The sequence below is a fragment of the Cervus elaphus genome, chromosome 22, assembly GCF_910594005.1.
Source record: "Cervus elaphus chromosome 22, mCerEla1.1, whole genome shotgun sequence".
In the NCBI taxonomy this organism is placed as follows: Eukaryota; Metazoa; Chordata; class Mammalia; order Artiodactyla; family Cervidae; genus Cervus; species Cervus elaphus.
This window is the reverse complement of record NC_057836.1, coordinates 11,714,440-11,741,616: the sequence shown is the minus strand read 5'-3', so window position 1 is coordinate 11,741,616 and position 27,177 is coordinate 11,714,440. Positions and strand designations below refer to the sequence as shown.

Sequence of the window (27,177 nt, the reverse complement as noted above, 5' to 3'; positions counted from 1 at the left end):
GACCCCCCCCCCCGCCCCCCCGCCCAAGCCCCTACCTCTGGATGGAAGGCGTGGCAGGTGTCCGGGCGCCGGCGGAGCTTCTGGGAACGCATCCTGTTGCACTTGACGGAGGCGTTATGTGCAGAGGTCACTGTTAAGGTGAACACAGCTGAGGCGGAGCTGACGCTGGAGCCTGTGCGTGACAGTCACTCGGTCCTGTCTGACTCTGCGACCCCAAGGACTGTAGCCCGCCAGGCTCCTCCAGACGTCTATAGGATTCTCCAGGCAAGAGTACTGGAGTGGGTTGCCTTTCCCTTCTCCAGGGGATCTTCCTGACCCAGGGATCGAACTCAGGTCTGCCACATTGCAGGTGGATTCTTTACTGTCAGAGCCACCCGGGAACCTCTGGGGACTCAGTTCTGGAACCCCTGGTGGGACTGACTGCCTCACTGTCTTCCGGGGTCAGAGGTCAGCCCTTAGAGCCGTGGGAAGGGCAGGGTGTTGGTGGTGAGGGTGGCTGTCCCCACCTCTCTAGATCTGAGCCCCTCAGTGATGACCCGCCCTCCCTGCTCCCCCGTCCACCCCGTCCCCCCCCAGACTGGAGCCCCAGAGGATATATTTGACCTCCTCCGCCTCCCGCAGCACTGGCGGGAAGATGCTGCAGTCACAGGTGCGGTCCGTCACCAGGAGCAGGAGGTTACTGCTGGGGACCTGCTGCATCACAAACGACCTGCGGACACGAGAGCGGTTGGCGCATGGAGGCTCCGAGCAGCCGGACGCTGGGCTTCAGGGAGGCTCTTCTGGAGATGGCACGAAGGCTTGGGGGCCCAGGTCAGCTCCCTGGTGGGAGGCAACCTGGTTTACGTCGCCCACAAGCCTTTGCAGCTGCCTTGCTCCTTTCCTAACAGATTGGAGGGAAGGAAGCCCAGACATCTAGGGGGATAGGAGTCGCTCTTGACGTCTTTGGGGAACACAGGCCTAAGTCAAGACCGAGTCAAGTAAACAGGCCTGTGTGGAGGGGCCGGCCCCCATCGGTGATACAGTGCTCAGGCTTGGCCACAAGGTGGCGCCCCAGGCCCGCACGCTGCCCGATTAGGAGCCTGGTGAGTGCAAGCCGGTTGTGGTCACTGGCTCAGCCGGTGTGTTGGCCACAGACACTGCCCGTAGGCATTTCCTACGGGGTAGAGGATTTCATACGTGCACATGCACACACACGCAGCACACCCACGTGCCCATACACACGTGCACAACAGACTCATATGTACATATTCAACTTTCTTCACACCATATGAAGTTGGTATTATCCCTGTTTTGCTGATGGGAAAGCTGACGCCTTCTGGGTAAAGTGACGCACCCAAGGTGCCAGGTGCCCCAGCCACTCCTGGAACATCCTCCAGCCTCCCGGTCCTCTGCGTGGACAGACGCCTAAGCGAGAGCTGGCCCTCCTTCCCCGAGTCTGCCCTGGCCTCAGGGCCATCTCTCCTGTCTGCCAACACGGACACTATGCCGGCCCCATCCCCACTTGGCTGCCATGCTCTGGGCCGAGGCCTGTGGTCCCTCCGCCCAGGACACGGGCACAGAGGCCTTGCCGTGGGGACCCCTCCCGGCTTCCTCCCCTCCCCGCTCACTTCTGGCAGGCGCGGCACTCCACGGTGCCGCTGGCCTCCCGCACGGCCGTCTGGTGGACGAACACAGGGTAGGCGGTGTCGCAGGGCTGCAGCAGGTCCTGCTTCTTGTGCTTGTGGGCTGCAGGGACACAGAAGGGCACGGATGTGGGGCCTTGGTCACCCCCGTGGGGGCGGGCCTCGGCAGCCTGGGCAGTGCGGTCACTGCGCCGGGGGGAAGACGTTCAGTCCGCTGGCACATGGCAAGCCATCAGGACTTGGGGGTCCGGAGGGGAGGGAGCGGCTGTGCGTGAGTGACGCCCTGGGTGACCCTGGGGACGCCTGGCTCTCTCCTCACCGTCAGCGGTGAGGTCCAGGGGCTGGGAGGAGGTCAGGGGCAGCAAGCGGGGCGTGGGGGGCCTGGGAGACGACAGCCCTGCTCCCTGTGGACGGTCCAGTGGGCCCTCTGCAGACACAGCTCCCAGACAAGCCCTGGGCCTCCCCCCTCACTGACCCCACGGTCACTTAGAGGTGGGCGGGGGGCAAAGCCCAGACTTGCTGGACTCCTCAGTGGGGCCTGTGTGGTCACTCGAGCGGGCTCAGAGAGGACTTGGCAAACTCAGAGGCCTGGCAGCCGCCCTGGGGGACCCACGTCCACTCCTGGGTGAGCAGATAGCTGTTCCCTGTGTGGCGCCTTGGCCTCTGGACCACAGACACTGCCTTTTGGTGTCGTCAGAGCTATTGCCCAGGGGAGGGCTGGAGGGTTCCGTTTTCCCCAGGGCAGGGCTGTGATCGTGTGGGATGAGGTCTGGGCTACAAACCCACCCCTAAGGAGCGAGGCTCTAAGTTGGGAGGGGCCTTCGTTATTGAGGAGTCCTGGAAAGAGAGAGGTTCCTGGGACCCTCCCAGCCCAGCACTGGGGCTCCTCGGCCACTCTACTTACAATGATGGAAGACGGTCTTGGCTGTCCAGGATGTGTGGCCCAGCACGGGGTGGCGATGATGGTGATGATGGTGGTGTCACATGGTGTGGGCATGATGTCACATGGAGCAGATGATGTCACACAGGAATGGTCAACATCACATGGGATGAATGATGTCACATGGATGATGTCACACATGATGGATGACATCACATGGGATGGATGATGTCACATGGGATGGATGATGTCGCATGGGATGAGTGATGTCACACAGGATGGATGACGGCACATGGATGATGTCACACAGGTGTGTGGTGTCCCAAGATGGCGTGACATCACACAGAGGTGAGGGAAGGTGATGGAGGGGCCGACAGGATGGACGTGAGTGGTGGGCCCTCTGCAGTCCCCTCCCCCCAGGTGGCGGCTGGAATGATGCCGGGCTCTGGGCTCCCACACCCGAGCACTCACCCTCGGCCCCGTGGTCCCCACGCCAGGAGCCCCAGGCCCTCCACTCCAGCAGGAGCCTGTCGGATAGAAGTGATCAGAGATCTGCTTGCCCACCTCACCGGTCCCCAGGCTGTCTGCCCCTTCCCCCAGGGAACCCTTGTCCAGATGCTCCTGGGGGGCAGAGGCCCTCCCCTGGCAGCTGCGTGCAGGAGAGGGCACCATATGTGCCTGGCTGGTTCCACCCCGGACCTCAGCCTCCTCCTCTGGGGTCATGGGGACCTCAAGCAGCTCCCTTCAAAGGGCCCCCTCATAACCCACCCCTGCCTGAAGCCCCCAGTTCCTCACTCACAGCAGGAGCTCATTCACCAGCCACCTGGTAGCCGTCAGGAGGGCAGAGATGGGCTGGGGGGAGAGGGAATACACTGTGAGCCCTGGGGCCCCCTCACTCCATCAGAGACCATGCCCCCGGGCTCCCCCCACCTCCTCCCAGCAGCGGGATCAGCGGAAAGCTGTTCTGGGAAGTTCCTGCTGTAGAGCAGGTGATGCCCGTCATCACCCTGGGTGGCATCTATGGGATCCCTGACGGGTTGTGGACGGTGCGGGGGTGAGGGTGGGAACCAGGCAAGGAGGGGGCTGCAGCTGTCCCTCTGCTGGAGGAGTTGCCCTGACACCCCCCACCCCACCCCCACTCCCTGCCAGATAAGACCGGGGAGGGAGCGGTCTGTGGGCGGCGGGGGCCTGGGAGAGGGCCAAGGTGGGCCCTGGTTCCTGGAGAGAAAGGGACAGGCCGCCATCTGGTGGAGGGAAGCCCTGGGGGGACACTCACGCTGACCAGGGGCTGGGAGGCGCTGTGGTGGTGGGTCGGGGGTCTGCACATGGCCTGGTAGTCGTACATGGTCACTCTGAAGCCAGAAACGGGACAGGGTGAGTCCAGACCCCACCCGTATTCCACCCCCACCCCGCCCTGGGAGACTTTGCAGCAGGGTTTTCGTCAGCAGGTCAGAAAATGACATTTCTGGGCTTGGGCTGCTCAAAGAGAAGGGACAGCAAACCTAGTTTTCCCTCTCAGGCAGACCTCAGCCCTTCCCACCCCCGCAGGTCTCGGGCTTAAGGAGGTTGCTTCTGCAGCCCTGGGGGTCCCTGTGGGGTTCTGAGGTTGGGATCTAAGACGCGTCTGGTCTGTTTAGCATCTGACCCCGCCTCCTCTGTATGTGTTTTGGGTCGGGGGTGGGGGGGCGCCTGCCCCACTTACTGGCTGAACACCCCCATGCTGAGCAGCTGGGTCATGAGCGCACCATCCACCTCCCCCAGGAATCGGCCCACCTGTGAGGGCAGGAAGAGGGGGAGAGGGAGGGACAGGGGGTCGCTCCAAGCTCCAGACTTCACCTGCATCTGGACTTCCCCTCCTGGGCCTCATTAAGTGTGTGTGTGTGGGGTTGTACTTTCTCCTCGGCCGCTCTGGGTCCAAGGGGGTCCTGGGCATGTGGCCAGGCAGTGTGATGGGGCACCTCCAGGCCAGGCTGACTGGTGAGGATGGACTTTCCCACCCGGGAGGTCCAGACGAGGGGAGAGAGCGTGAAGAGGGGAGTCCAGAGCCCGGCCTCATGGAGGTGGGAGGGTGGGCGCTGAGGTCTGAGCTTGTGCCTGGAATTCACATGCAGAAAGGTGCCCCCAAGGCGACGGGCCCACCTGATGGGGTTGGTGCTCTCAGAAGAGACCCCAGGGGGCTTCCTGCCCCTTGTGCCGCTGGGAACACACTGAGAACCCTGCCCCCCGGGGGGCCCCTCGGGCTGAGCCCCTACAACTGTGAGCATCTTTGTGGTTCGTGAGCCGCCCTGGCTGTGGGCTCTGCTCCGGATGTCTGAATGGACTAAGGTGGGGGGCGGGGAGGCAGATGGGAGTAGGTGGTGGGTGGCAGGAGGGGGCTCAGGACTCTGGGGTGGGCCCCCAGGGCAAGGCTGCAGACAAAACCCGGGGGCCTCGGGGAACCCCCCACCAATAGAGGGGGGAGACAAAACAGACAGAAGATCACCTATGGGCATCTGAGGTGAAAAGGCTGGATTCTGGGGTCTCTCAGTGCCAGCTGTGGTTTCAGACTCTCTACTTCTTGTCTCTGGGCCAGGATTATTGCTTCTGGCCTTTTTCTGACCGTCGAGGTCATTGGATGATGTGACCTGCCCCCCCTAGTTCCGCCTCCTTAGCATCTTACCTCCTGGGGCCTCTCTGAGATCAGGATGAACCCATTGTTGTCAACGATGAAGCAGTCCAGGTCCTGGGGAGAAGCCCAGAAGGAGGTCAAGGCCAGGCCCTAACACTGACTTCTGGTCCTGCTGCCTGCCCGCTGGACCATGTGGGGAGGCCTCCGTGTGGAGCTCAGGCTGGGGAAGGAGGGGCTGGCCCATCAGGGGGACGCCTCCCCCTTCCCACTGGGGAGGCACTCACACTGTCCTGGCAGCTCTCCGGGCATGGCCCCTCCGCAGCACCACACTGGAGGGAAGGACAGAGCCGTGAGTTGTGTATCCGTGTGCATGCATGTGTGTGTGATGTGTGTGACACGTGTGACACATGTTATGTGTGTGACATGTGATGTGTGACATGCGTGGTGTGTGACGTGTTGTGTGTGTGACATGTGATGTGTGATGTGTGTGACATGTGTGTGATGTGTGTGTGATGTGATGTGTGTGATGTGTGTGATTTATGTGATGTGTGTGTGATATGTGTGATGTATATGTGATGTGTGACGTGTGTGATGTATTTGATGTGTGTGTGCTGTATATGTGTGTGATGTGGATGTGTGATGTGTGTGATGTGTGATGTGTGTGATGTGTGTGTGATGTGATGTGTGATGTGTGTGTGATGTGCCTATGATGTATGTGATGTGTATATGATGTGATGTGTGTGTGATGTGTGTGATGTGTGTGTATGATGTGTGTGATGTGTGTGTGATGTGATGTGTGTATGGTGTATGTGATGTGTGTGATGTATTTGTGATGTGTGTGATTGTGTGATGTGTGTGATTGTGTGATGTGATGTGATGTGTGTATGATGTGTGTGATGTGTGTGTGATGTGTGTGATTGTGTGATGTGATGTGTGATGTGTGTGATGTGTGTGATGTGTGTGTGATGTATGTGATGTGTGTGTGATATGTGTGATGTGTGTGTATGATGTATGTGATATGTGTGATGTGTGTGTGATTGTGTGTGTGATGTGATGTGTGTATGATGTGTATGATGTGTGTATGATGTATGTGATGTGTGTGATGTGTGTGTGTGTGATGTGTGTGTGCATGGTACATATGTGTGTGGTGTGTGTGATGTGTGCATGATGCATGTGATGTGTGTGTGATGTATGTGATGTGTGTGATGTGTGTGATGTGTATGTGATGTGTGCATGATGCATGTGATGTGTGTGATGTGTGGTGTGTGTGTGTGTGTGTGTGATGCGTGTGTGCATGGTACGCATGTGTGTGATGTGTGTGGGGAATGGAGCCCACAGGACACCTGTGGTGTGCATGCAGGGGTGTGTCACATCCTATGTGGTGTGTACACACGGGGGAGGTGTGTGGTATGACGTGTGTGTGCACCTATGGCATGTTCCTGCCCTGTGTGCCCCATGTGTGTGCACGCGGGGTCCGCGGCTGAGATGCGGGCAGGACCTCGCCGGTGGCAGCAGCTCAGTGCACAGGTCGGGGTCCTCACGCTGAGTGTCCTGCCCGCACCCTCACACCCACCTGCTGGGTGGCGGCCCAGAAGCTGCGCTGCAGGAACTCCATCCTCATCTGGATGCCCACGGCTGCCGAGGAGCGGGGCGGGGGCATGGCAAAGAGATGGTGAGAGAGGTGTTAGATCCTAGTCCAAGAGAAGGGGTGCATCCACAGAGGGGTGGGGGCACCTGGCAGCCTGGTGAGGGGGCGCGTGCCTCTGTCTCTCCAGAGCCGACAACACCAGAAAATACCCCAAGATGTGATGATGAGGTCTAGGAGCCAGGAGCTCGAGGTGGGTGCCTGGGGAGGCGGTCCCACTTTCCCACTGAGACCCAGGCTGGAGTCCAGGGTGCTGTGGGAGGCGACACCCCTCCAACACCCGCTCAGGCCCCCACATAAGAGGCTCCTCCTTACAAGGCAGGACCTGGTGAGCAGGCCTGCAGGAGGCTCCCAGCCCCAGAAAACCCGGCTCGATGCTGCTGCTTCCAAGAGCCACCATGCCTCTCTGGTCCCCAGACAGGCTGGGAGAATGCGAGGTGGTGCCCAGAGGCTAGAAGAAACCTGGGCCTGGAGAATAGGAAGACAGGCAAGTCATAGAGAAAGAGAAAGCATAAGGAAATGAGGCCGCTTCCTACCATCAGGAACGAGGATAAGATAAAATGCCCTTGGTGTCAGACAGCTCAAATCCCGAGCGTGAGTCCACACGGCAGACGGCTTGCGGGGTTCCATGCCCAAGTTACCAGCCCCTAAACATGAAGAAGACCTACCGCCCGGGGTCTCTAAGGCCCGTGACCACGCTCTCCTCTGGGCCTGACGTGAGCCCCTGCCGGGAGGGCGCTGATAAACCAGGGCAAGCCCCCCTTGAGGTCTGTGGCTCCCTCTTCTGTGAAACAGGGATGGGTTGGGGTCCGCAGCATTCTGCCATGTTCACGAGACCACGTCATCCCAATGGGGAGGTTTCCCACCACAATCGGGGGCTTCGTTGCTGCTGTTGGGTCCGGGGGTGGGGGTGTGTGAGAGGAGTGGGTGGGAAGGAGACATGATGCTCCCGTCCCCCATGTCTCCCTACAGCCGCAGGAGGCCCCTCAGCCCTGCCCGTCATTTTTCCTATTACAACCTCCCCTGATGCCCTTTTTATTTATTCATTTTTAATCTTGGCTGTGCCGCAGAGCATGCAGGATCTCAGTTCCCTGGCTGGGGATGGAGCCTTGTACTGGCAGCATGGTCCTAACCACTGGGCCACCGGGGAAGTCCCCTTGCCCTTCATTTAGACAGACTTCTCTCACCTGTAGGAAGAAGCTGAGCGAAAGAGGAGGCACCTTCTCACAACAGCCAGAGGGGAGCAGCGTGAATGGTTCGGGATTCAAGAAACCCTGACCTCGGCCTCTGGGTCCAAGCTCTCAGACTCTTTCTAGAGCTAGACTCAACCTCGCAACTCCACCGCTCAGGGCCGGGTCTCCTGGAGGTATGGCATTTCCAAACTGGGAGAAATTCTGGGATTCTAATTCTGGCGTCTCGAGAGTGCGGGGCCAAGGTTTCCCTAATGAGACAGGGTTTTGAGGCTTGTGGGTGGAGATGGAGGAGCAAGGCCCCAAGCCTGTTTTCCGGAACAAGGGTCCATCTCACAGTAGGTCCACGAGCCCCCCAGGCCCTAGGCCCTGGTCCTAGGACTTGGGACATCTTTCTGCTTGCCGTCAGTCCACCCTGGTCACCAGTAGGCATTTCAGACTTCACATGGTCAAAACCCGACTGTGGCTCTTTCTCCCCAAACCTGAGCCTCCTTGAGACCCCTCCCCAAATGAGGCCACGTCACCCACCTAATGGTCACCATCTTGCTACATCCCGCCAGAGTGCTGCCGCCCTTGTTCCCAAACTTCATGAACCTTCCTGCTCTCTCCACCCCCACCACTACCCCAATCCACCTTAATTAATGCCCCAGACCCCTGAACGGATCCTTCCCCACGGAGCATTGAGAGTGACCTTCCTGAAGGTTAAATTGCGTCTCTCCCTTGCTCAAAACCTCCCAAGGCCTTCCCACTGCCCTCAGAATAAAATAGAAACTTCTCTGTGGTTTGGCATCCAAGGCCCTGCCGATCTCTCTGCTTTCAGCCCGAATCTCCAACTCCCTTGAACAAGTCTGCTCCCAACTCAGGGCCTTTGCACCAGCTGCCCGTTCCCTTCCACCACCCCCACCTCCCCAGAATGCACTTCCCTAGAATTAATGAAGCACTCCTTCTCACGACTGGATCTCAGTGCAAACAGCATCTCCTGGGGCCGTGTCCTGACCTCCCGGATAACGCGGTCCTCCCCTCGACTGGCCATTCACACTCTATCTCATCACTCTTTATTTTCTAGGAAGCATGACATTTACTTTCCTCATCCATAATCTGTCTTGCCCCACCTAGAATGGGGGCTAACAGCGGGCAGGGGGCTGGAATTCCCTAGCCCAGAGAATAACACTTAGCACATAGCGAGGCTCTTGATAAATAACTTTTTGAGCTAAATGAAACAAATGCTTCTGATTTCTGCAGTCGGCCCCCTGACTGGAGAGCCAGTTCTGCAAGGCCTCCCCTTCCCTTGGGGGGGGGGCTCACAGAACTCCTCCCTCCATTTGGAGCCCCGCCTTCCTAGAGATGGGGGTGCTGGGTGCTGGGTGCTGGGCCTGGTGCCCTCGAGGACCCAGGGGAACCCACTAAGAGATGGGGAGTTCAGGTGAGACACAAAGAAGAATTTCCTAGGGAGGAACGGTTAGATGCTGAGAGCAGGGCTTGGTTCGGAGTGAGAAAGGCAGGGTGCGGGGGCAGGGGGACAAGGGGGCAGGAAGTGGGCATCTTCAAGGATTTAAGGACAACTCACTCACTGTGCTCTGCCACGCCTTACCTGGGGCTCGAATCATTTCAAGCCCTTTTGTTCAATGCCTGCCTCACAACCCGAGGCAGGGCTTCCGTGGTGGCTCAGATGGTAAAGAGTCTGCTTGCAGTGTGGGAGACCCGAGTTCATTCCCTGGGTTGGGAAGATCCCCTGGAGAAGGGAATGGCAACCCACTCTAGGATTCTTGCCTGGAAAATCCCATGGACAGAGGAGCCTGGCAGGCTACCATCCGTGGGGTTGCAAAGAGTCAGACACGACTGAGTGATTTCACTTTCACAACCCGAATCATGCTTTTCCACCCCATCAAAGAGCCCAGCCTCCCCCCGGGGAGACTCCAGGGTGGCTCTCAGACCTCATCCCCCACTACGGTGGGCCCCAGGTTGGCTGCCCCTGCCTGGCACTGCACCCCACCGCCCCCGCCACCGCCCGGAAGTCTGCTGTGTGCATGCAGGTGGGACCACCCCTCAGTCAGGGTTAGCAGACGGAGTGGTGAAGAGAGAGTTGGTCCCTGGCCGAGGCCAAGGGCGGGTGAGGCCTCCATCCTCCCAGGCTGCTGTCCTCACTCCCCCAGGCCTGTGCTTGGCAGGTCCTTGCATCAGAGCCCGACCTTGGTCCCTAGGGGGACCTGCCACAACCTGTCGGAGGGGGAGCGATCGGACCCCCTTCCTCCTGCCCCTTCCCAGCCTGTCCCCGGCTCCACGCCGCCTCCTGCCCTCCTCTGCCTGCTTCCTGCAAAGCAGTTTTTCTTTAAGACCCACTCGCTCGCACGGCTGGCAGACAAAGAGCCTCAATAAGGCCACAGGCGGCAGACAGCTTATCAAGATGCTCCTCTTTGCTCTGCGTCCTGGCTGTCACCTCCGCGTTGCTTTGTCATCACAGACGGCAAAACAAAACAGCCGTGCGGTACACGCACAAATCCGCCCCACCAGAGCCGCCGTGCCCCGGGAGTCGGAAACTCCATCATCCCTCCCTCGCTCTCCTGTCGACTGTGTCCTTGAAACCCAGCAGCAGGCTGTGCTGACCTGGGGTGGGGGGGCGCGGCTGCAGGTCGGCAGGGCCCATCCTTTACATAGCAGCTGGGGAGCCGGAGCTCAAGGACCTGAGACCTCGTCATCCACCTGCCCACTCTGGGGCAGTGAGTAACCCTGCAGTCCTGTTAACAAACAGCTAATGGCTGGTTTTCAGTGAGCAGTGGAGTCCAGCCTCTGGACCCCAACACCTGGCTGGGCTCTTCCATCCCTGCCCATTCCTCACTCAGCCAGGGGAGGCGGACCCCTCTTCTGGAAGGGCCCTCCGTTGTAGGCCTGGGGTGACCCACCCACCCACAGACAGCTGTCCTCTGTGATACAGGTCAGAGGAGATGGTCCAGCTGGGCACATGCACCAGGACAGGAGTTCTGGTTGAGTTTTCAAGGAGGGGGAGGTGTCCTGCGGGTAAGGAGAGGGTTCCAGATGATGGGAAGGACGTGCTGTCCTGGGAGCAGCCAGGGGACCAGGGGATGTGGGGGGCGGGTGGGGGCCAGTCTCACAATGCAGGGTGGGAGGCTGGGATCCTGGGAGGGAAGGCTGCTTTCCCTCCAATGCTCCTGCTGTTGCCCAGCATAGCAGACAGAGACAGAGGGTGCAGGAGCGTCAAGGGCTCTCTCAGCTTGCACCCAGTGCTGACCACAGACCCCCCGCAAGCAGGCGAAATGGAAGAGAGACGTTGGATACCCCTGACAAACACGCCATGGATCCAGCCATCAGGCAGGTTTTGAGAGGTGCCAGGAAGTTCACCAGGGTCCAGCTCTGGCCGGAGGCTCCTCCCCGACTGGTCCCTGACGTCCTTTCCTTCAGGTCAACCCCTGCCTTCCCTTGGAATATCGATTTCTCTTAACGCCTCCATCCTGACTGGCTGGTAGAGAGGCCTCTGAGCTCTTGATGTCACTCTGTCCCCATCCAGCCAGAGGTCCAGGCTGGGGAGGGGGCTGGGTTTGCCCGCCACTCCCCCCCCCCAGCCCCCCGCCCCTGCGCTCCTCCGGGCTCACCCAGGGCTCTCCAGACAACCTGCCCCCAGGCCCCGGCTCAGCCTGCCTGCGTCTCCCTCCCCAGATAGCCCTGGTCTGGGGTCATGAGGCTCAGTGACCTCTGTATGTCTGCATGCTCCTGGCTCTGTGTGGCCTGGGGCCCCTCCCTGGAGGACTTCAGGCAGATGGGCCCTCGTGCACCCATCCAGAAGATCTCCCTTTGACCAAGACCGGGTTCCGCTTTCCCCTCCTGCAGGCACGGTGGGAGATACGCGGCCCCCACCCCAGAACAGATTCAGAGCAGCTTCCCGCTTCCCCGGGGCCTCTGTGCTCTGGGTCCTGCCGCTCAGTCCCCAAAGGGAAGGGGAGAGGGGACAGAGCCTGAGGATGCTGTGTGGGGGGCGGCCAGGGCGGGAAAGCCTGCGTTGGCGGGGAGGGAAGGTGGTGGTGGGGAGCGCTGGTAAACAGCAATCCTGCCCCTGGAGCTCAGGGTCGGCCGCATCTCCCCCTGAAACGGGAGCGTTTCAAGGGTGAGCGCCTGCGGTGTGTGTGCGCCCGCCCGCCCGTGCGCCCGCCTCCCGTGTGCGCGCCTGTCGCTGTCATCGCGGATGTTCCCCCGCTGTCACTCCGCTGCTCTCGGCTCGCACACACGCGCCCCTCCCCGCCTGCCCCTCTCCGCGGCTCCCTCTGTCCCTCCCTCTCCTCCTCCGGGTGTCATTGACCCGGCAGCCCTGGCCCCAGGAGGAGGCGGCCGGCCGCAGGCGTCCCTCCCGCCGGTGCGCTGCTGCCGGGTCCTGCTGGGGACCCAGGTCCTGCTGGGGATCGGGCTGTGCCGCTGTCTGATTCCTCCAGGAATTCCAGGAGGGGCTGGCTGGACGGCTCAGACCTCTGATTCAAGGGGCTTGTTCGCGCCAAAGGTGAGTGCTGAGCGCTCGGCAGGGGTGCGGTGGGGGCGGGGGGGGGGCGTTGCAGGAGCTGGGCTTGGGGCCCGAGCCCATCCTTGCTGGGTTCTGTGCCTGCAGGGACAGCTGCTCTGCCTCCTACCTGGGGGCAATGGCTGGGGCTGGACTCAGGACCGGACATCTGGGCGGCTGAAGGGCACAGGGAACTCTGACCTCCCGGTGTTGGGGACAGGAGCCAGGATTCTGGCAGAGGAGGAGGGAGGAGGCAGCCACGGGGCCAGACGACAGGCCCGGTGGCATAGAAACCATCCCTGCAGCATGCGGGGTGCCAGCCGGGGGCCCTGGGCCACCTGCATGCCCAGCTCGGCACAGACAGCCCCGGAATCTGGGTGCCATGGGAAGGGGGCACAGCGGACGTCTGTGGGGTAGGGGGCAGCCTGGGGCACTGGACCTCGGGGGCCTGTCTGACGTCTCTACAGGACACCCTCAGCGTGGGGCGCTGGCTCCCAGGAGGCTGCCCTTGGACGGGGTGCAGGGGAGCCTGAGTCCCCAGGCTCCAGCGGATCCTCCCTGGGGGGCGTGGCTGGGAGTGGACGAGGGAGGGGTGCCTCCCAGCCCTTCCTCCTGCCCTTCCTCGAGGCGCTGGATCAGCTCTCAGCCCACCCAGGCCCGGTGGGGGCCCCGGGATCCAAGCTGAGGCTGGAGTCCCCCATATGCACACCCCCTCTACCTACAAAGGGGTCAGGAAGCCTTGGGAGGGGTGGTGGACTTAGCTTAGGGGCGGCCAGGACAGGACAGTGCAAGTCAGAGGCCCCCTAACCAGGCGTCTGGGCCTCCTTGTCCTCCCCCTGAGCTGTTGTCTCCTGCCTGGGGTGGGTGGGGGGCAGGCTGGCACCTGGCTGTCAGGCCATGGCTGGGCATCACCTGGTCTGACTCAGATTGACACCCGGCAGCTTAGATAACTACACAGGCTGGGGTGCTGGGGGGCAGGCTGAGCACATGGAGACGGCGGAGGAGTCTAGCCGGGAGGGAAACCCGCAGTGATCCCCCCTCCCCACTGCACAGGCTCGGCTCTGCCAAGAGAGGGAGACCAGGGAAGCCAGCCGGGGGTGGCGGAAGGAGGAGGGGGAGGCTTCTTAAGATCCGATCTGGCTCTTTTGCGTTTGCCTGGAAGCTGTGTCTGGGGCCAAGCGAGCAAACCCTGCCCGCATTTCAATCCCCAAGCTGAGGAGCTGGGAGGGGGTTTGTAAAGGTTGGGGTGCCAGGGGAGGTCTCTCCCCTCCACTACACAGATCAGACCTCATCCCCTGCCTGCCCGAGGCCACCACTGAGCCTGGTCCAGAGCCTGCCCAAGAGCAACTCCTGTGAGAAGTGACAGGGGTGGGGGTACTTTATGTCCGTCTTCCCAGAGGGTCTGCTTGAGATTGGGAGTGTCTGACAAGAAAGCCAGACTGCAGGAAGTTGGGGATGAAAACGGGACTCGCATTTAAAAATGAACCAGGAGGCTGTCTCCTCCAAGAACAAATTTAGAGATTTAAAAAAACCTGTTTCCGCACTGCTTGAGCCGCTTGTGTTCCGGGTGCTGGGCAGGGAAGAGGTGGGAAGGGCCCGGAAGGCCAGGCCGGTGGTCGCAGGTGGAGGGCACAGCCCTGTGCCACCCCCAGGGCTCAGCGTGGGCACCCTGGTCCTGCCTACGGGGGGCCTTTGGGCTTGGGTGGGCGGGAAGGAGGCGCTGCCCTCAGGGCCCTAGGCATTGGCCTCAGCCCTGCCTCTCGCCTCTGTGACCTTCACCTCTCCGAAGAACGCAGGGTGCAGAAGTCTCATTCTGGGGTGGAGATCCAGGGGAGAGGGTGTGCAGCTGGTTGGCATGATGTCCCAGGGGCAGGCGTGCCGGTCAAGGCACAGTGGACGTTGTTGGCTATGGGGCGTGGACCCAGGATGGACAGGTCTCAGGGGGATGGACTTAGGGGGATGGACGTGACTGGGCAGCAGGGAGGAGGGGCGTGGACGCCAGGCCTGTGGGGTTTGCTGGAGGTTTCTAACTGGAGACTGAGCCAGCCCTGCCTGGAGGAGGAGGCGGGTGGGTGCAGAATCACAGAGAGATCTGAGGCCCCCCTAGCTGGGTGTCTGCGGGAGACAGGAACACGGCAGGCCGCTCCTTCCTGGGGCCAGGCGAGGCGGCCGCCCCTGGGTCTCCAGGGGACTCTGGCCCTCGAGTCTCCAGGGGACACGGCCCCCCACGCAGCTGGGAGGGAGCACGTGGGCCCTTCTGCTCCAGCTGCCGCCTCCTGCCCGTCAGCACCTTCCGCCCCAGCTTCCCTGGAGCTCCCAGCCCACTTATTCACCTCAGTGCACAGCCCCTGCTGCAGGGGTTGTAGAAAGCATCCTCCCCACCCCCACCCAGGAAGACTCCTGACCCCCAGGACTCTCCCCATAGCATCTGTGGGCATCCCTGGGAAGGAGGGCGTCGGGGAGGGGGCAACCAGTTTGATAAGAACAACTGCGTCAGGTACTCAGACTGTGGACAAGGAGACACGGGGTCAGCTGTGAAGCTGGGCAGCTGAGAGGGTGCAGCCCGTCCCTGCTCCCTGCCTCCCGCTCCGGCAGCCTCCATGTGCAGGCAGGGCAGAGCAGAACTGGCCCAGAGGCCTGCAAAGACAGCCGGGTTAGCAGCCTTGCCACTGGACTGCTCCGATGCAAGCCTGCCACCTTCCACTGCCTGACCTGAGACAAGATACTGAATCTCCAGAGTCTCCGTTCCCCCATTTGCAAGTGGGGCTGACAGCGCATCTCAGCCTGGGGAATAGCTGGGGGACCAGGGACCACGCACAGCTGCTTGTGGCTATGGTAACGCGTCTCCCCGGTCCAGAGCCTTCCTGCAGGAGGTGATGCTTCCAGCACCCCTACCACTCCTCCACCGCCCCCTGCTGCCTGGGCCCCTGACACGGCCCCCCAGGAGAGGAGTGACCTAGCCCAGGGCCCTTCAGACTTGACCAGATACATGAATTGCCTGGGATCTTGTAAGAGACAGGTTCCAACCCTGTCAGCCTGGCCTGGGTCTAGAAAGTCCCTGGGGAGGCTGGTGCTGTTGACCCCCGGACTGGCCTTGAGTATCAGGGGGCTGGGTGGGGCAGAAAGGCCCGTTTCTGCTCTGGGGCGGGGTGCACTCAGGGCGCTCGGCCCTCAGCTCCTGACCTATCTCCACCCAGATTCTCTCAGCAGGGCCTGGTCTGCCCTCTGCTCTGTGCCCCTGTCCCTGGACTGGACAAAAATGCCCACAGGGCTGAGGGGCTTGGAGCCTGGAGACCCCGCCCACCCTCACTTGTTTCCGTTCTCCACCTGGGTGGGGTCTCCCCTCCCAGATGGTGTGAATTTATTCCTCAGCGGCCAGCGCCTTCCTTAGCAGCTGTGCCCCTAGCTTCCTGATGTAGGTCACACTTTCCTAACGAGGCTGAAGGCTTCCGAATTTGGGGGAGGTGGGGAAGGGGGTCCTCAGGTTGGAGGTGGGCTGGAGGGCAGAGTGCTGGGCCCCGGGGTCCCTGAGGGGAGCTTCTGGGGTCTCCAGGCAGGCAGGACCACTCCCCAAGGAGCACAGTCTGCAGCCTGTGGACCTGGGGAGGGGTTTGTTCTTGTCAGGCTTCTCTGGAGATCCCAGGGCCACCAGCGTCTCCTCCCCCAGACAGTGGCTTTAATGGACCTGGCTGGCTTTAATGCACCTCACGCTGGGGGGCGGGGTGTCAGGACCTGCACTCAAGTCACCTTCACCGACAGGTGCTCACTCTGGGGATGGGGTGGGGAGGTGGGGATGAGCCCAGATGGGCATGGGGCCTGGGCTTGGGGGAGAGGGTGCTCTGCCACCTGCCTCTCCATGGCAGCTGGAAAGGCCCGTGGGTGTGTGGGTCCGAGGCGGACCCCTAGGGGTCTCTCTCGACCTTGCTTCTAGGCTGGCCGTCCCTCTCCCGCTGCCCCATGCACCTGTCTGCTGGGGGCACTCGGGAACTGCCGGAGGGGCGGCATCTGAAGGTGCGTGAGTGCATGCGTGTGCGTGTGTCTGCACGTGCCCTGGCTGCACACTCTCTGGGGTTGTCTCACCACGTGCTGTGTTGGGAGCGTGTGTGCACCCTTCTCAGCCCACACCTACATGTCTCCCTGCTGGGGCCACTGCCGGGGACCGTCACCAGGGACTAGGCCTCTGTCTCTGGCCGGCCGTGTGACCAGGCTAGCTGCTCTTGGTCTCTGAGCCTGGGTGGCCGCTGACCCACCCGGTACCGGGTGAGTGCTGCAAGCTGCTGACATGAAGGTCCTTGCTGGCGGGAGCAGTGAGGGACTGTTCTGAGGGTCGGGGCTGAGAGGGTGGACAGTGACCTCGGTGATGGCGGTCTGGAGGCTGTGTGTGAGCCCGGCCCATGGCGACCACCATGTGACGACTGCTGGCCTGGCACAGGCTCGGGAGCAGAGGTGTGATGCTGGGGGCAGGAAAGAGCAGTCAGCAGCCAGGCTTGTAAGCTGCTGACCCCTCCCTGGGGAGGATGGGGGCCCCGCTGTCTCCCTGCATCTACCTGAGGTCACCTAGACTGTCTTCCAAGACAACACGTCCTGAGTTCAGCAGACATGAACTCGCCTCCCACGATTAGACTGATCTCATGGGGGACACCGTGTTTTGCTCATCGTCTTCGAGATAAGGAGACTGAGACACAGACAGTTGATGGGGTTTAACTTACAGAGCGGCTGACAGGGACTTGAACCCAGAGCCCACCCTGACCTGGGTGTTTCAGCCAGGAGCCCATGGGGTCTGGCCCTGGAAGGTAGGGGGGCATCCAGAGACGACCCCTGAGCTGCTCCTCCACCGCCGAGTCCAGGACCCTGGTCCATCCTCAAGGCTGCTCCCTCACCCCACATCTGCCCAGCGTGCCTACTCTGCAGCCCCTAAGAGGCTGTGAGCCCTCCAGAGCAGGGGATGGGGGCTGAAGTCCAGAGCCAGGTGCCCCCCCCAACAACAGTGGTCCCCTCCCTACTGCCCTCCATCCTGAGCGGCCCCCACGCTAAGCAGATGCCCCTGCCTGGCCACTGCTGAGGACCCGTGGGTGCTGTGCTCCGACTGGGCTTGCAGGGCCAGGAGGCAGCTTGGCAGCTGTGTGGAGGGGGTGGGGGAGGAGGCAGGAGAAGCCCCTGGTGCCCGAGGGAAGCCCTGCTCGGTGATGAGATTCCAGGGCTCAGCAGGCCCCCAGCAGCTCCTCCCACCTCCTCAGCGTCTGCTCGGCTCTGCCATTGGCTCCTGGGCTCCCAGAATTAAACCGGCTGTGGGAGGGGGAGCGGGAGGCTGCAACCTAGAGCCACCGGGGGGACCCATGTGGCCGCCCTCTGCGAGCAGCATCACAGCCCCCCTCCCGGCTGGCCTTCCCCACCTGGTGCCAGGCCCAGCTGTGATGGGGCCCTTGGCCACATCGGGAGGGAAGCAGGGAGCGCCTGTGCCATTGGGTTGGGGCGGGAGTGGGTCCCCTGGGAGGCGGAGCCCCCCTCCTTGTCCTTGGCCCAGCAAGCTCACCCTCTGCCCGGCCTGTCTCCCCACTGCAGCACGAGCCCCTGAGCTGATGAGTTTTTCCCCAGATCTGCTGGAGGCGGAGGACGGAGCACAGCCGCTCCCCCACTAGGAGACCGTGGAGGGAAAGCAGGGGGCTGCCCCGCGGCGAAAGCGGACCTGGGCCTCTCCCGCGACCCACCCACCGGCTGACCCACCGACTGCCCCTGTGCTGGGCCTGGTCTCTGCCTCCCCGGGGGCCATGGTAAGAGTGCAGTGGGGTGGGGAGCCAGGTAGCCCTGGCTTTCAGCACCTGGGACGGTGGGGGGGGAGACCTGTTCACAGAGGAGGCCACATGACTCCAGACACGTTCAGGAGATCATGCAGGGAGATAAGGAGAAGGGGCAGGCAGAGGATGGGGGCTGGGGCGGCGGGGGGGGGATGGACGTCTCCTGTATCTCCTAGCCCGGAGCTCAGTGCCGTCTGGGCTCCATCTGAGGGCTCCCGGGATGCCCGCCTGCACCTGCACGCATCCTGACTCATCCAGGGAGGCTGAGGTTCCTGGGTTCTCAGCCCCCTCCCTCCCCTTCTCCTCCAGCCAGGGAATCAGAGCTGAGAAGAACAGGAGAGGGGTGTAAAGAGACACCGGCCACCTCCACAAGCCCTGGGCTGGAACACCCGATGCCCGTTTTGCTCAGCTCTCTCTCCCACTCTCTCAGGACTGACCGAGCAGACAGACGGGGGCTCCTCTCCCCGGAGGTGCGGGGCCTGGCAGCTGTGCAGCCACCATGCTGGCCCCGGGCGGCCGCCCTGAGCCGAGGACCTGGCTCACTCTGTGGAGGCAGATCTCTTGTGAGTCGGTGGAGGGGGAGCAGGGTCGGGCATCAGGGCTAGCGGGGGTGCAGGGACCATCTGCCCGGGTGTCCGTCACCAGCCCTGCCCTTGGTTCCAGGGGAAGAGCCACCTCTGAGCTCTCTGGTGGGCGGATCGGGAGCGGGGTCCCACATGCAGTTCTGTCCCCTTAGACGGGACTGCTCCTGAGCCCAGGGGCCCCAGTTCCATCTCTTAATGGCAAATCTCTTGTCCTGCTTGGCTGCAGGCTGAGTGGGCCTGGAGCCTGCTGTTAGGGCCCCAAGATGGAGGGAACCAGCGCTGGAACACGGCGCTGGAAGGGCTTTCGGGGTGTGGTCCAGGCCCTCCCCTGTATATGGGGAACCCGGGCCGCCCACTTCCCACAAGGGAGACTAGTGAGCGGTCGGGTGAAGGAAGCCCTGGGAATTCTCGCACAGCTGACGGGTCAAGGCTACAGGGTTAGAGGTAAGAACCGTCCCGGGGGCACGTCCCTCCACCTGACCTGCCGGCGCCTGGTCAGCCCTGAGATGCCACCGCCCCACGACATAGGCGAGCTGAATTATTCACCACGCAGAGTGGCTGAGCTCCGAGATGCCCAGCTCCCCTTTCAGCCTCCTTCTAGAATCACTCAACACCTCGCAACACATGGCTCTGTTTTCTTGTCACCAGAGCTTTCACGCCGGCCTGAATTTCTCAGGGCAGGGGGACGGTGACCTCTAGTCCCGTTGGTCCTTCTGAATGGGGAGGCCGGATGGGCTGAGTGTTTCTCTGGGCAAAGTGGGGCCTGAAGGAAGGGAGGCTGACTTCCGAGTGGCAGGGCGGGGGGAGTTGGGCAGGCTGCCTTGACTGCAGTCAGCTCAGAGGACGATAGGTCAGCGGTCCAGCAGGTGACCTCAGGTGGACGGAAGGGCCTCCAGTTGGCATCCCTGGCCCTACCGGTGCTCATTTCCCCACTGAGAACAGAGAGGCTCAGGTGTCAGCCTGGTCAGGCCTCTCAGGTGTCACTGACCCTCCAGGAAAGGGGGTGCAGTCCTGTCCTGTTCCCTCAGGCTCTGCCCTTCGGGACACCAGACACCAGACCCCTGCTGGACATAGATTCAGAGCCACCCCCTCCTGGACCTGGTCAGGGAGGTGTTGCCTCTCCCAGTGGAGCCAAGTGGTCAGAGTGGGTCTGAACTTTTCCATCACTCCTTGGCTGGGGCCTTCCTCTGGGCTTGGCCAGCGTCCCTTCCTCTCCGTGGGGATACCCAGGAGGACAGCAGAGGGGGCTTTGCGTTCACTCTTAGAAGGGTGGACCCCGGAGTGAGCTGCCCTGAGGCGGTCTTCTCTGAGTGACCCCCTGCAGCCCCGCCACAAGGGCTCTGGGCAAACCATGAGACCACGAGAGGAACGCTGCCACCGGATTCCTCCTGCAGAAACTGGGGACGGAGCCGCCCGCTGAGGGCAAGGCCTAGAGCGAGAACAGATGTGGGGCGTGTCCGGGCCCAAGATTTCTGTGGCTCGCACCCCAATGTCCTCTGCGTGGAGGGGGAGCTGGCGTCTCACCCCGTCATTTCCACAGTGGTCTCGGGATGGGAACTGGGTGCCAGGGCTCCCTCCTCACCCTGAGGTGCTGGCCCGTCTTGGATGTGGGATTACTGCAGGCCGGGGTGGGGGGGCTTGGTGTGCCCCTTGGTGCATACAGCACAGCCCCCACCCACTCTCTGTGCAGCTCTAGATGCATGTCGGGGGTGGGCACCGAGAGAAGGGAAGAGAATCCTTCCCACGGCAGTGCCCCTGGAGAGGGATGTGGAGGGTCCCCTCACAGCCCCACATCCTCTGTCGTGTCAACGTCTATCATGTCGGGGGTCCAGGCGCCTGAGGGGACCCGCCACAGGGGATCTGTTCACGTGAGGGTGCTGCAGGTACTGAGTTCTGTCTCACGTGGTCAGGACACGCTAGTGCACGCTTGTGGGTGGGCCATGGGGATCCTGGCAAGGCCCTGTTGTGGGATTTGCACGAAGGGGACAGCAGGAAGAGGTGGTGACCATCTGTCCCTCTGTCCCCCGTCCATCCCCCAGGGCTCGCCTGCTGGATCGCCCTGTGCGCGGCGGAGGCCGTTCCCGCCTGCCCCTTCCCCTGCACGTGCGACAGCCGCGGCCTGCAGGTGGACTGCAGCGGCCTGGGCCTGACTGCGCCACCCCCGGACCTGCCGGCTGCCACGCGCAGCCTCCTGCTCCTCAACAACAGGCTGAGCTCCCTGCCTGGCGGGGCCTTCGCCAACCTGTCGGGCCTGCAGCGGCTGGACCTCTCCAACAACTTCCTGGACCGGCTGCCGCGTGCGGCCTTTGGGGACCTGGCCAACCTGACGGAGCTGCAGCTCCGTAACAACAGCCTCCGGGCCCTGGACGCCGCGCTGCTGCGGCCCCTGCCGCGCCTGCGCCACCTGGACCTGTCCCTCAACGGGCTGGCCCGGCTCCCGCCCGGCCTCTTCGACGGGCTGCCCGCCCTGCGCTCCCTGTCTCTGCGCGCCAACCGCCTGCAGAGCCTGGACCGCCGGACCTTCGAGCCCCTGGCCGGCCTGCAGCTGCTGCAGGTGGCAGACAACCCCTGGGAGTGCGACTGCCACCTGCGGGACTTCAAGCGCTGGCTTGAGTGGTTCTCCTACCGAGGTGAGTGCAGGGGAGGCTGGATGGGCCAGCAGCAGGCAGAGGGGCTGGTGCTGCCCCTTCCTCCTGCGTCCCCTCCGCTCCGGCCGCCCTTCTCTGCCCTCTCTCTCTCCAGACTGACTCCCTGCCACGTGCTCTCCCTTCTGTGGATTTTCAGGACGGACTTGAACACACAGCATAATTGACCCCTGGGCATCCCTGGGCCCGGGGAAGAGGGGATGAATTAAAAACACCTTCGCTCCTCTGAATAATGCAGCCACCTCTTACACACCCACAGTTTTGGGAGGTAGAGTAGAATTCAGATCCACAGATGCAATCCCATTTGCATTTTGACACTGATCTCAACTCCTCCTCCCAAGAAGTTCTGTTATCAAAGCTTTGGCTAAGAAGCCCAAAGCCTCTGGTTTCCAGTTCCTTCCCTTCCTCCTTTCGTTAACCCCAGGCAAGTCCTAGAAAAAGCTTCAAAATGATTAAATGAAATGGACAGGAGGGCAAAGATGTAAGCCTGGTTAAAAGCACCAGATCTGGGTTGGCTTCATGGCTCTGCCACTTACTAGCTGTGTGATCTTGAGAAAGTAGGCTAGCCTCTGTGGCTGTGCCCCCATCAGTGAAATGGGGCAAATAACAATATCTGCTTCAGAGAATCTCTGTGCAGATTAAATCGGAAACACATGGAAAGTAGCTGGAAAAGTGCTCAGTGTAAAGTGGGTCTGCAGTAAAGCTTGCTCATTTATATGTCCACATGCTTGCTGGTGGAAGTCATAATATTTAACCAGGCTTAACTAGACACATGACCAGCACGAAGTAGGGCTCCAAGAATATTTGCTAAATGAATGAATTGATGTGAAAAGGACTCTAATGCTTTCATCAGGCTGACTCCTTTTGTTTCAAAGTGTTTCCACAATCTCATTATTTGCTTAATATTCTCATACATTAGTTAATTAAAAACATTTTACAAATGATGAAGTGCCATAAAATATTAGTCACTGTGGTAATTTCTCCCATTTTTTGTGAGAGGAGAAATAATAATGAACATTTGTATAGTTTCCAGTTTCCGAGTATCTTTCCATACCCATGACCTGCTTGACCCCTTAGAGCAGCTGAGATGGTCATTCTTATGACAGCCACGAAAATCGAGCCTCGTGAGTGATTACGTGACTTAGGTCCTTTGCATAAGATGACGTGGCTGGGAAGGAGTTGGCCTCAGGTTTTTGGAGCAGGAAGGTGAGGTCGCCCCATCTCCATGGCCAGTTCCCGCCGGCACAAAGGCCCTGGACACATTTCACGGGGTGTAAGCCTTGCACAGGCGGTTGGTGGCACAGAGGATTGGACAACCAGACTGATGTGTGACCTGCAGGGGACGTCCTTGCCCCTCCAGACGGTCACCGGTCACAGGGAAGTAAAGAGCACGGAGGGGAATGTACATTTTAGGAACTTTTCACTGTTGGAGCTATTTTCCACCCTGCATTCCTCCAAAAGACACCAACCAAACCAAAACAAAGAACGTAGGCTTTTCTTGCACACGGGAAAGACTGATGTCTATTGTGTGGGGAGTCTGCGGCAGCTGGGCTGGGTTGGGTTGGGCGCCGGCAGGGATGAGGGGACAGGAGCCCAGGCTCTTCCAGGAGGGCAGGCAGTGCCTGCATCTCGGTCTCCGGACACTGAAAGAGGCCCAAAGGGGGTGTCTGGGCAGCTCCCCTCCTCTCGCCCCACCTGTGTTCTGCACCCGCCTCCCCCAGGTCAAGTCTGGCCCGGCCATCGTTTGGACGAGCCTAGGCAGCCTTTGTGGCCCTCACGCCCTCGTTGACTCTGGCCCCTCCTCTGCTCTGGGGGTCTTCGGAGTCCCCTAACAAGATGCCTCTGGGCTCAGGGTGCTGCGGCCAGGGCGCTGATGGGGCCACAGTTGCTCTAAGAAGGACACCACCCTTGTGGTTTCTCCTCTCCCTTCTCCAAGGAGGTACCTTAGGGACCAAGGTCCCTCTTGGAGGAGCGTGGCTCCGACTTCTGCCCTTGATGTTAGTGGGAGGAGCCCGGGGGCATGAGATGCTGGGGAGAACGGTGCCGGGGGTTACAGACGGGTCAGCAGGGATCAGGACAGTGTCTGGGTTACAGATGGGTCAGCAAGGATCAGGCAAGGAGGAGTATGGACTACATTTGGCTCTCTGCCCCTCCTTCCTGAGCACTGGGCGGGGAGTGGCCGGTTTGACTCTGGGGAGCAGGCAAGGTGGGGATGTCTGTGTGCTTCTCTGTCAAATAGGAACAGGAACATTGTCCACGTTACAAGGCTTCTGCATGGATTAAATGCCATCATGTGTACCTGCCTCACCGGCTCTGGGCTTCATACACGCTAGTCCCCCGCTTTCCTCTCCTATCGCCATGGCTGCAGGACTCACCGCCTTGCTGGTGGAAACTGGTCCTCCTGCGCCCTCCACGTGGAACCTGGGGCTGGGAGAGGGACTGCTGGTTCTCATCCTACCTTTTCTCTCTCCCGATGCAGGGGGGCGCCTGGACCAGCTGGCCTGCACCCTGCCCAAGGAGCTGAGGGGGAAGGACATGCGCATGGTCCCCATGGAGATGTTCAACTACTGCTCCCAGCTGGAGGATCAGAATAGCTCAGCCGGGCAGGAGGTCCTCGGGCCGCCCTGCACCAAGGCCAGCCCGGAGCCTGCCAAGCCCAAGCCGGGCCCCGAGCCCGAGCCCGAGCCCAGCACCGCCTGCCCCCAGAAGCAGAGGCCGCGGCCTGTGAGCGTGAGGCGGGCCATCGGCACAGTGATCATTGCGGGCGTGGTCTGCGGCGTGGTCTGCATCATGATGGTGGTGGCCGCCGCCTACGGCTGCATCTACGCCTCCCTCATGGCCAAGTACCACCGTGAGCTCAAGAAGCGCCAGCCTCTCATGGGCGACCCGGAGGGTGAGCACGAGGACCAGAAGCAGATCTCCTCCGTGGCCTGAGAGCCCGCCAAAGAGGGTGGGGGAGCATGCTGGCTCTCCCTCTGCTGTCCCCTTTCCACCTTCCTCCCAGCCTCCGCGGACTCTGAGCCTCCGGAAGTCACCAGCGTGACCAGCTCCTCCAGGGCCCCCCAGAGCTCTGGACCGCGGGCAGAAAGGACAGGTGTGCCACAGAGGCTCCTGGGCCTGGTGCCCCCATGCCCCTTCAGCCTTCCCTGCAGTCACAGCTCACAGCCTGTGATGCTCCCCACCTCTGGCTCGACTCATCTCGCCTGCATCCGGGGTGCGGGGCCGGTTTCTGGGACTCTCTTCTGAGCTGGGCCGATGTTGGGCCCAGCTTCCAGCGGCTGGTACCAACATGTTGTCAGACCAGCCCTGCCATTGGGACCGGTGCTTGGAAACCCAGCACCAGGCCCTGGCTGACACCACCAGGCCCTGCATTACCGACCTCCCTGCCCTGCTCACTGGTCACTTTCCCAGTTGCTTGGCGTTGCACTCACAGTCGCATGGGGACAGAGGTCGTAGGACCTCGGAGAGCAGAGCCAAGCCTCCCCCTTGGTTTTGGCACCCAGACCACGCAACCTCCTGCTTGCTGATGCAACCTCCCACAGCTGACAGGGAGAAGCCCAAACCCATGGCACGAGGATTCCTTTCAGATCCTCTCCAGGGGCCAAGGTGGAGCTGCTGGATGAGGCTGCTCGTTACCATGGTAACCCACTCACACCTCTCCTGCTGGGCTTTCTGGGGACACCGCTGGTCCAGAAGCCTCGAGGCTGCAGTGTGTGTGGACGGCGGGCCCTTGGGGGGTCCAGCTACAGACCACCGACTGGGCTTGTCCTCAGAGCTGCTGAAGTACATCCCTGCCAGGCCCTATGGGGACCCCCACCGCAACTCCCTCAGCCTGCAGCCCCAGAACTGTTGCTCTGCACCTTCATCCCCCGGCCTCCACCTTCAGCATCCCTGGGCCTGTGACCTCGGGGCGGGGGACTGGCTCATACTCTGTGACTGCCCTGCCAGCATATCCCAAGCAGATGCCGGGAGCAGGGAAAGCCACCTGCGTTCTGCTCAGTGGTGTCATTAGGGGGGGTCCCTTTCCCAGCGTTCTGTCCGCTCCATCTGGCTTCCCACAATCCTCACAGCCCCTGGACTGGGGCCCAAACCAGAGCACGGCCCTGGGAGCCCGTCTCTCTCTACCCGTAACCCCCAAGCCACCACAGGGACCGAGGCTGGGGGCGGGGGCGAGAGGGGGCAGTGCAGGCTCTCCTTGCCCAGGTCTACCCCCTTGGTCAGTGTGATCTGAGGTGAGTCTGGGGCTCTCTCTGCAGGACACCAGCCTCCCCAAGCTTATGAAGGGTCGGGTGCCATCAGGCTGGTTTCTGGCTCTGAGACGGGAGGTTTTGGGGGGGTGGGTACCCAGAACACGGGTCTGAGGCAGGACAAGGATGGGGGTGCCGATCGCAGGCTGCCCACCCGGCTGGCCACAGTCTTCCTTCTTTTGAGGTGCTGGCTGACACCGGATCTGGGGATTCGGGGAGTGGGGGAAGGCTGGGCGTTGTCAGTGGTGGAGTCTTAGCCTGAGACAGAAGATTTTTAAAGGCAAAATTATATTTCTGGTTTGTTGTTTCAGATGACCAATAAAGACTGTATTTTCCTACGTGCCTCCTGGTTTCCTTGGGCGGGAGGTGAGCCTGGAACTGGGAGCTGGGACAGCGTCCCCAGGCAGGGGCATGGGGTGTCCCCAGTCCCCTAAGGTGGATGGAAACTCCCACCCGAGGCCTGGCTTTGGGGCACCCCTGGAAGGGCAGTGGAGGAGCACAGAGACCCAGGTCTGCATCAGCCCTGCCGTGAGCCTGGCCACCTTGCAGCCAAGGGCTGACACTGTGAGGTAGGAGGTGCACCTATGCCCCAGGGACCCTGCTGTGTGATGGAAGAGGGGCTCCCCAAGGGCACTTTAGGGGGCCGGGTTTCACCAGCCTCAGGGGAGGTCTCTGGGTTTGCAGGAGGTGCCCCATTTAACGTCCTGTGCTTTTAAGACTGACTCCAGGGACAGGCCAACAGGACTTGGGGCTCACACAGACGACCTCTCCTAAGGGTTCAGCAGGTACAGGATCAGAATTATGGACTGGAGACCTGGGGATAGTGGCCAGGAGAGGAGGTGGGCAGGAGGACAAGAAGGGCTCTGGGTGGGTCGTCCACCTGCTGCCCGAGTGACCCACCTTGCCTGACTGGCCTCTGGCTGACTGGGCCTGGCCTACACAGGTCACAGTCTTCAGACCAAGATGGAATTCTCTCCTAACTGGGAGCCCTCCATTGGATGACCGCCCCCCCACCCCGCAACTCCCCAGCCCAGTGAGACAGGAGCAAACCCTAGGGAGAAGAGAACTAGTAGGCCCCTGTTCCAGGAATTTAGCTGGACCCCTTCTGGGGAGGGGATAACTGGGGGGAAGTCCTAGCTGGACCCCTTCCTGGGTGGGGGGTAACTGGGGGAGGACCCAGCTGGACCTCTGCCTGGGTTGGGATAACCAGAGGGCGGTGTCCCCCTGTAACCCTGACGGGTACAGCAGAGCTGGGAGACCAGTGCTTGTGGGGGCAGAGGACAGGCCCCTGCAGCCTGCACAGGTGTGGGTAACACACAGGTGCGCTGTTCTGGGCACATGAGGTCTGAAGGCCTGCCGGGCTCACGCAGGCGCAGATGTAGACAGACATCCTCCGACCACAGCCACTGTGCTGGGGACACAGCTGCAGATGATGGCAGCCGCACATGATGCTCTCGATA

The 27,177-nt window shown here is 61.5% G+C and overlaps 2 protein-coding genes across 5 annotated transcripts in view; one reads left to right on the top strand and one right to left on the bottom strand.

Moving 5' to 3' along the window:
• Positions 1–26,055, top strand: LRTM2 (leucine rich repeats and transmembrane domains 2). 4 transcript variants are annotated; one of them, XM_043882341.1, is made up of 8 exons: positions 1–810; positions 7,949–8,121; positions 10,878–10,960; positions 11,213–12,449; positions 18,009–18,217; positions 18,672–18,804; positions 20,865–21,455; positions 23,950–26,055. In XM_043882341.1, the coding sequence occupies exons 6-8, from the start codon at positions 18,741–18,743 to the stop codon at positions 24,402–24,404; spliced, it is 1,110 nt and encodes a 369-aa protein (XP_043738276.1). In that variant the 5' UTR covers positions 1–810; positions 7,949–8,121; positions 10,878–10,960; positions 11,213–12,449; positions 18,009–18,217; positions 18,672–18,740; the 3' UTR covers positions 24,405–26,055. The 4 variants fall into 4 exon arrangements, with proteins under 4 accessions (XP_043738276.1, XP_043738275.1, XP_043738279.1 ...); XM_043882340.1 differs by lacking the exon at positions 1–810 and having other exon boundaries at positions 7,719–8,121; XM_043882344.1 differs by lacking the exons at positions 1–810; positions 10,878–10,960 and having other exon boundaries at positions 7,719–8,121.
• Positions 1–27,177, bottom strand: part of CACNA2D4 (calcium voltage-gated channel auxiliary subunit alpha2delta 4) — a 64,964-nt gene that overhangs the window by 674 nt on the left and 37,113 nt on the right. The window contains exons 27-37 of the mRNA XM_043880788.1: positions 6,684–6,745; positions 5,395–5,439; positions 5,162–5,224; positions 4,205–4,275; positions 3,779–3,854; positions 3,302–3,354; positions 2,974–3,029; positions 2,527–2,547; positions 1,608–1,725; positions 597–709; positions 36–118 (exon numbers count right to left, since the gene is read on the bottom strand). Coding sequence (XP_043736723.1) covers positions 36–118; positions 597–709; positions 1,608–1,725; positions 2,527–2,547; positions 2,974–3,029; positions 3,302–3,354; positions 3,779–3,854; positions 4,205–4,275; positions 5,162–5,224; positions 5,395–5,439; positions 6,684–6,745 — 761 coding nt within the window. The remainder of the gene's footprint in view (positions 1–35; positions 119–596; positions 710–1,607; positions 1,726–2,526; positions 2,548–2,973; positions 3,030–3,301; positions 3,355–3,778; positions 3,855–4,204; positions 4,276–5,161; positions 5,225–5,394; positions 5,440–6,683; positions 6,746–27,177) is intronic.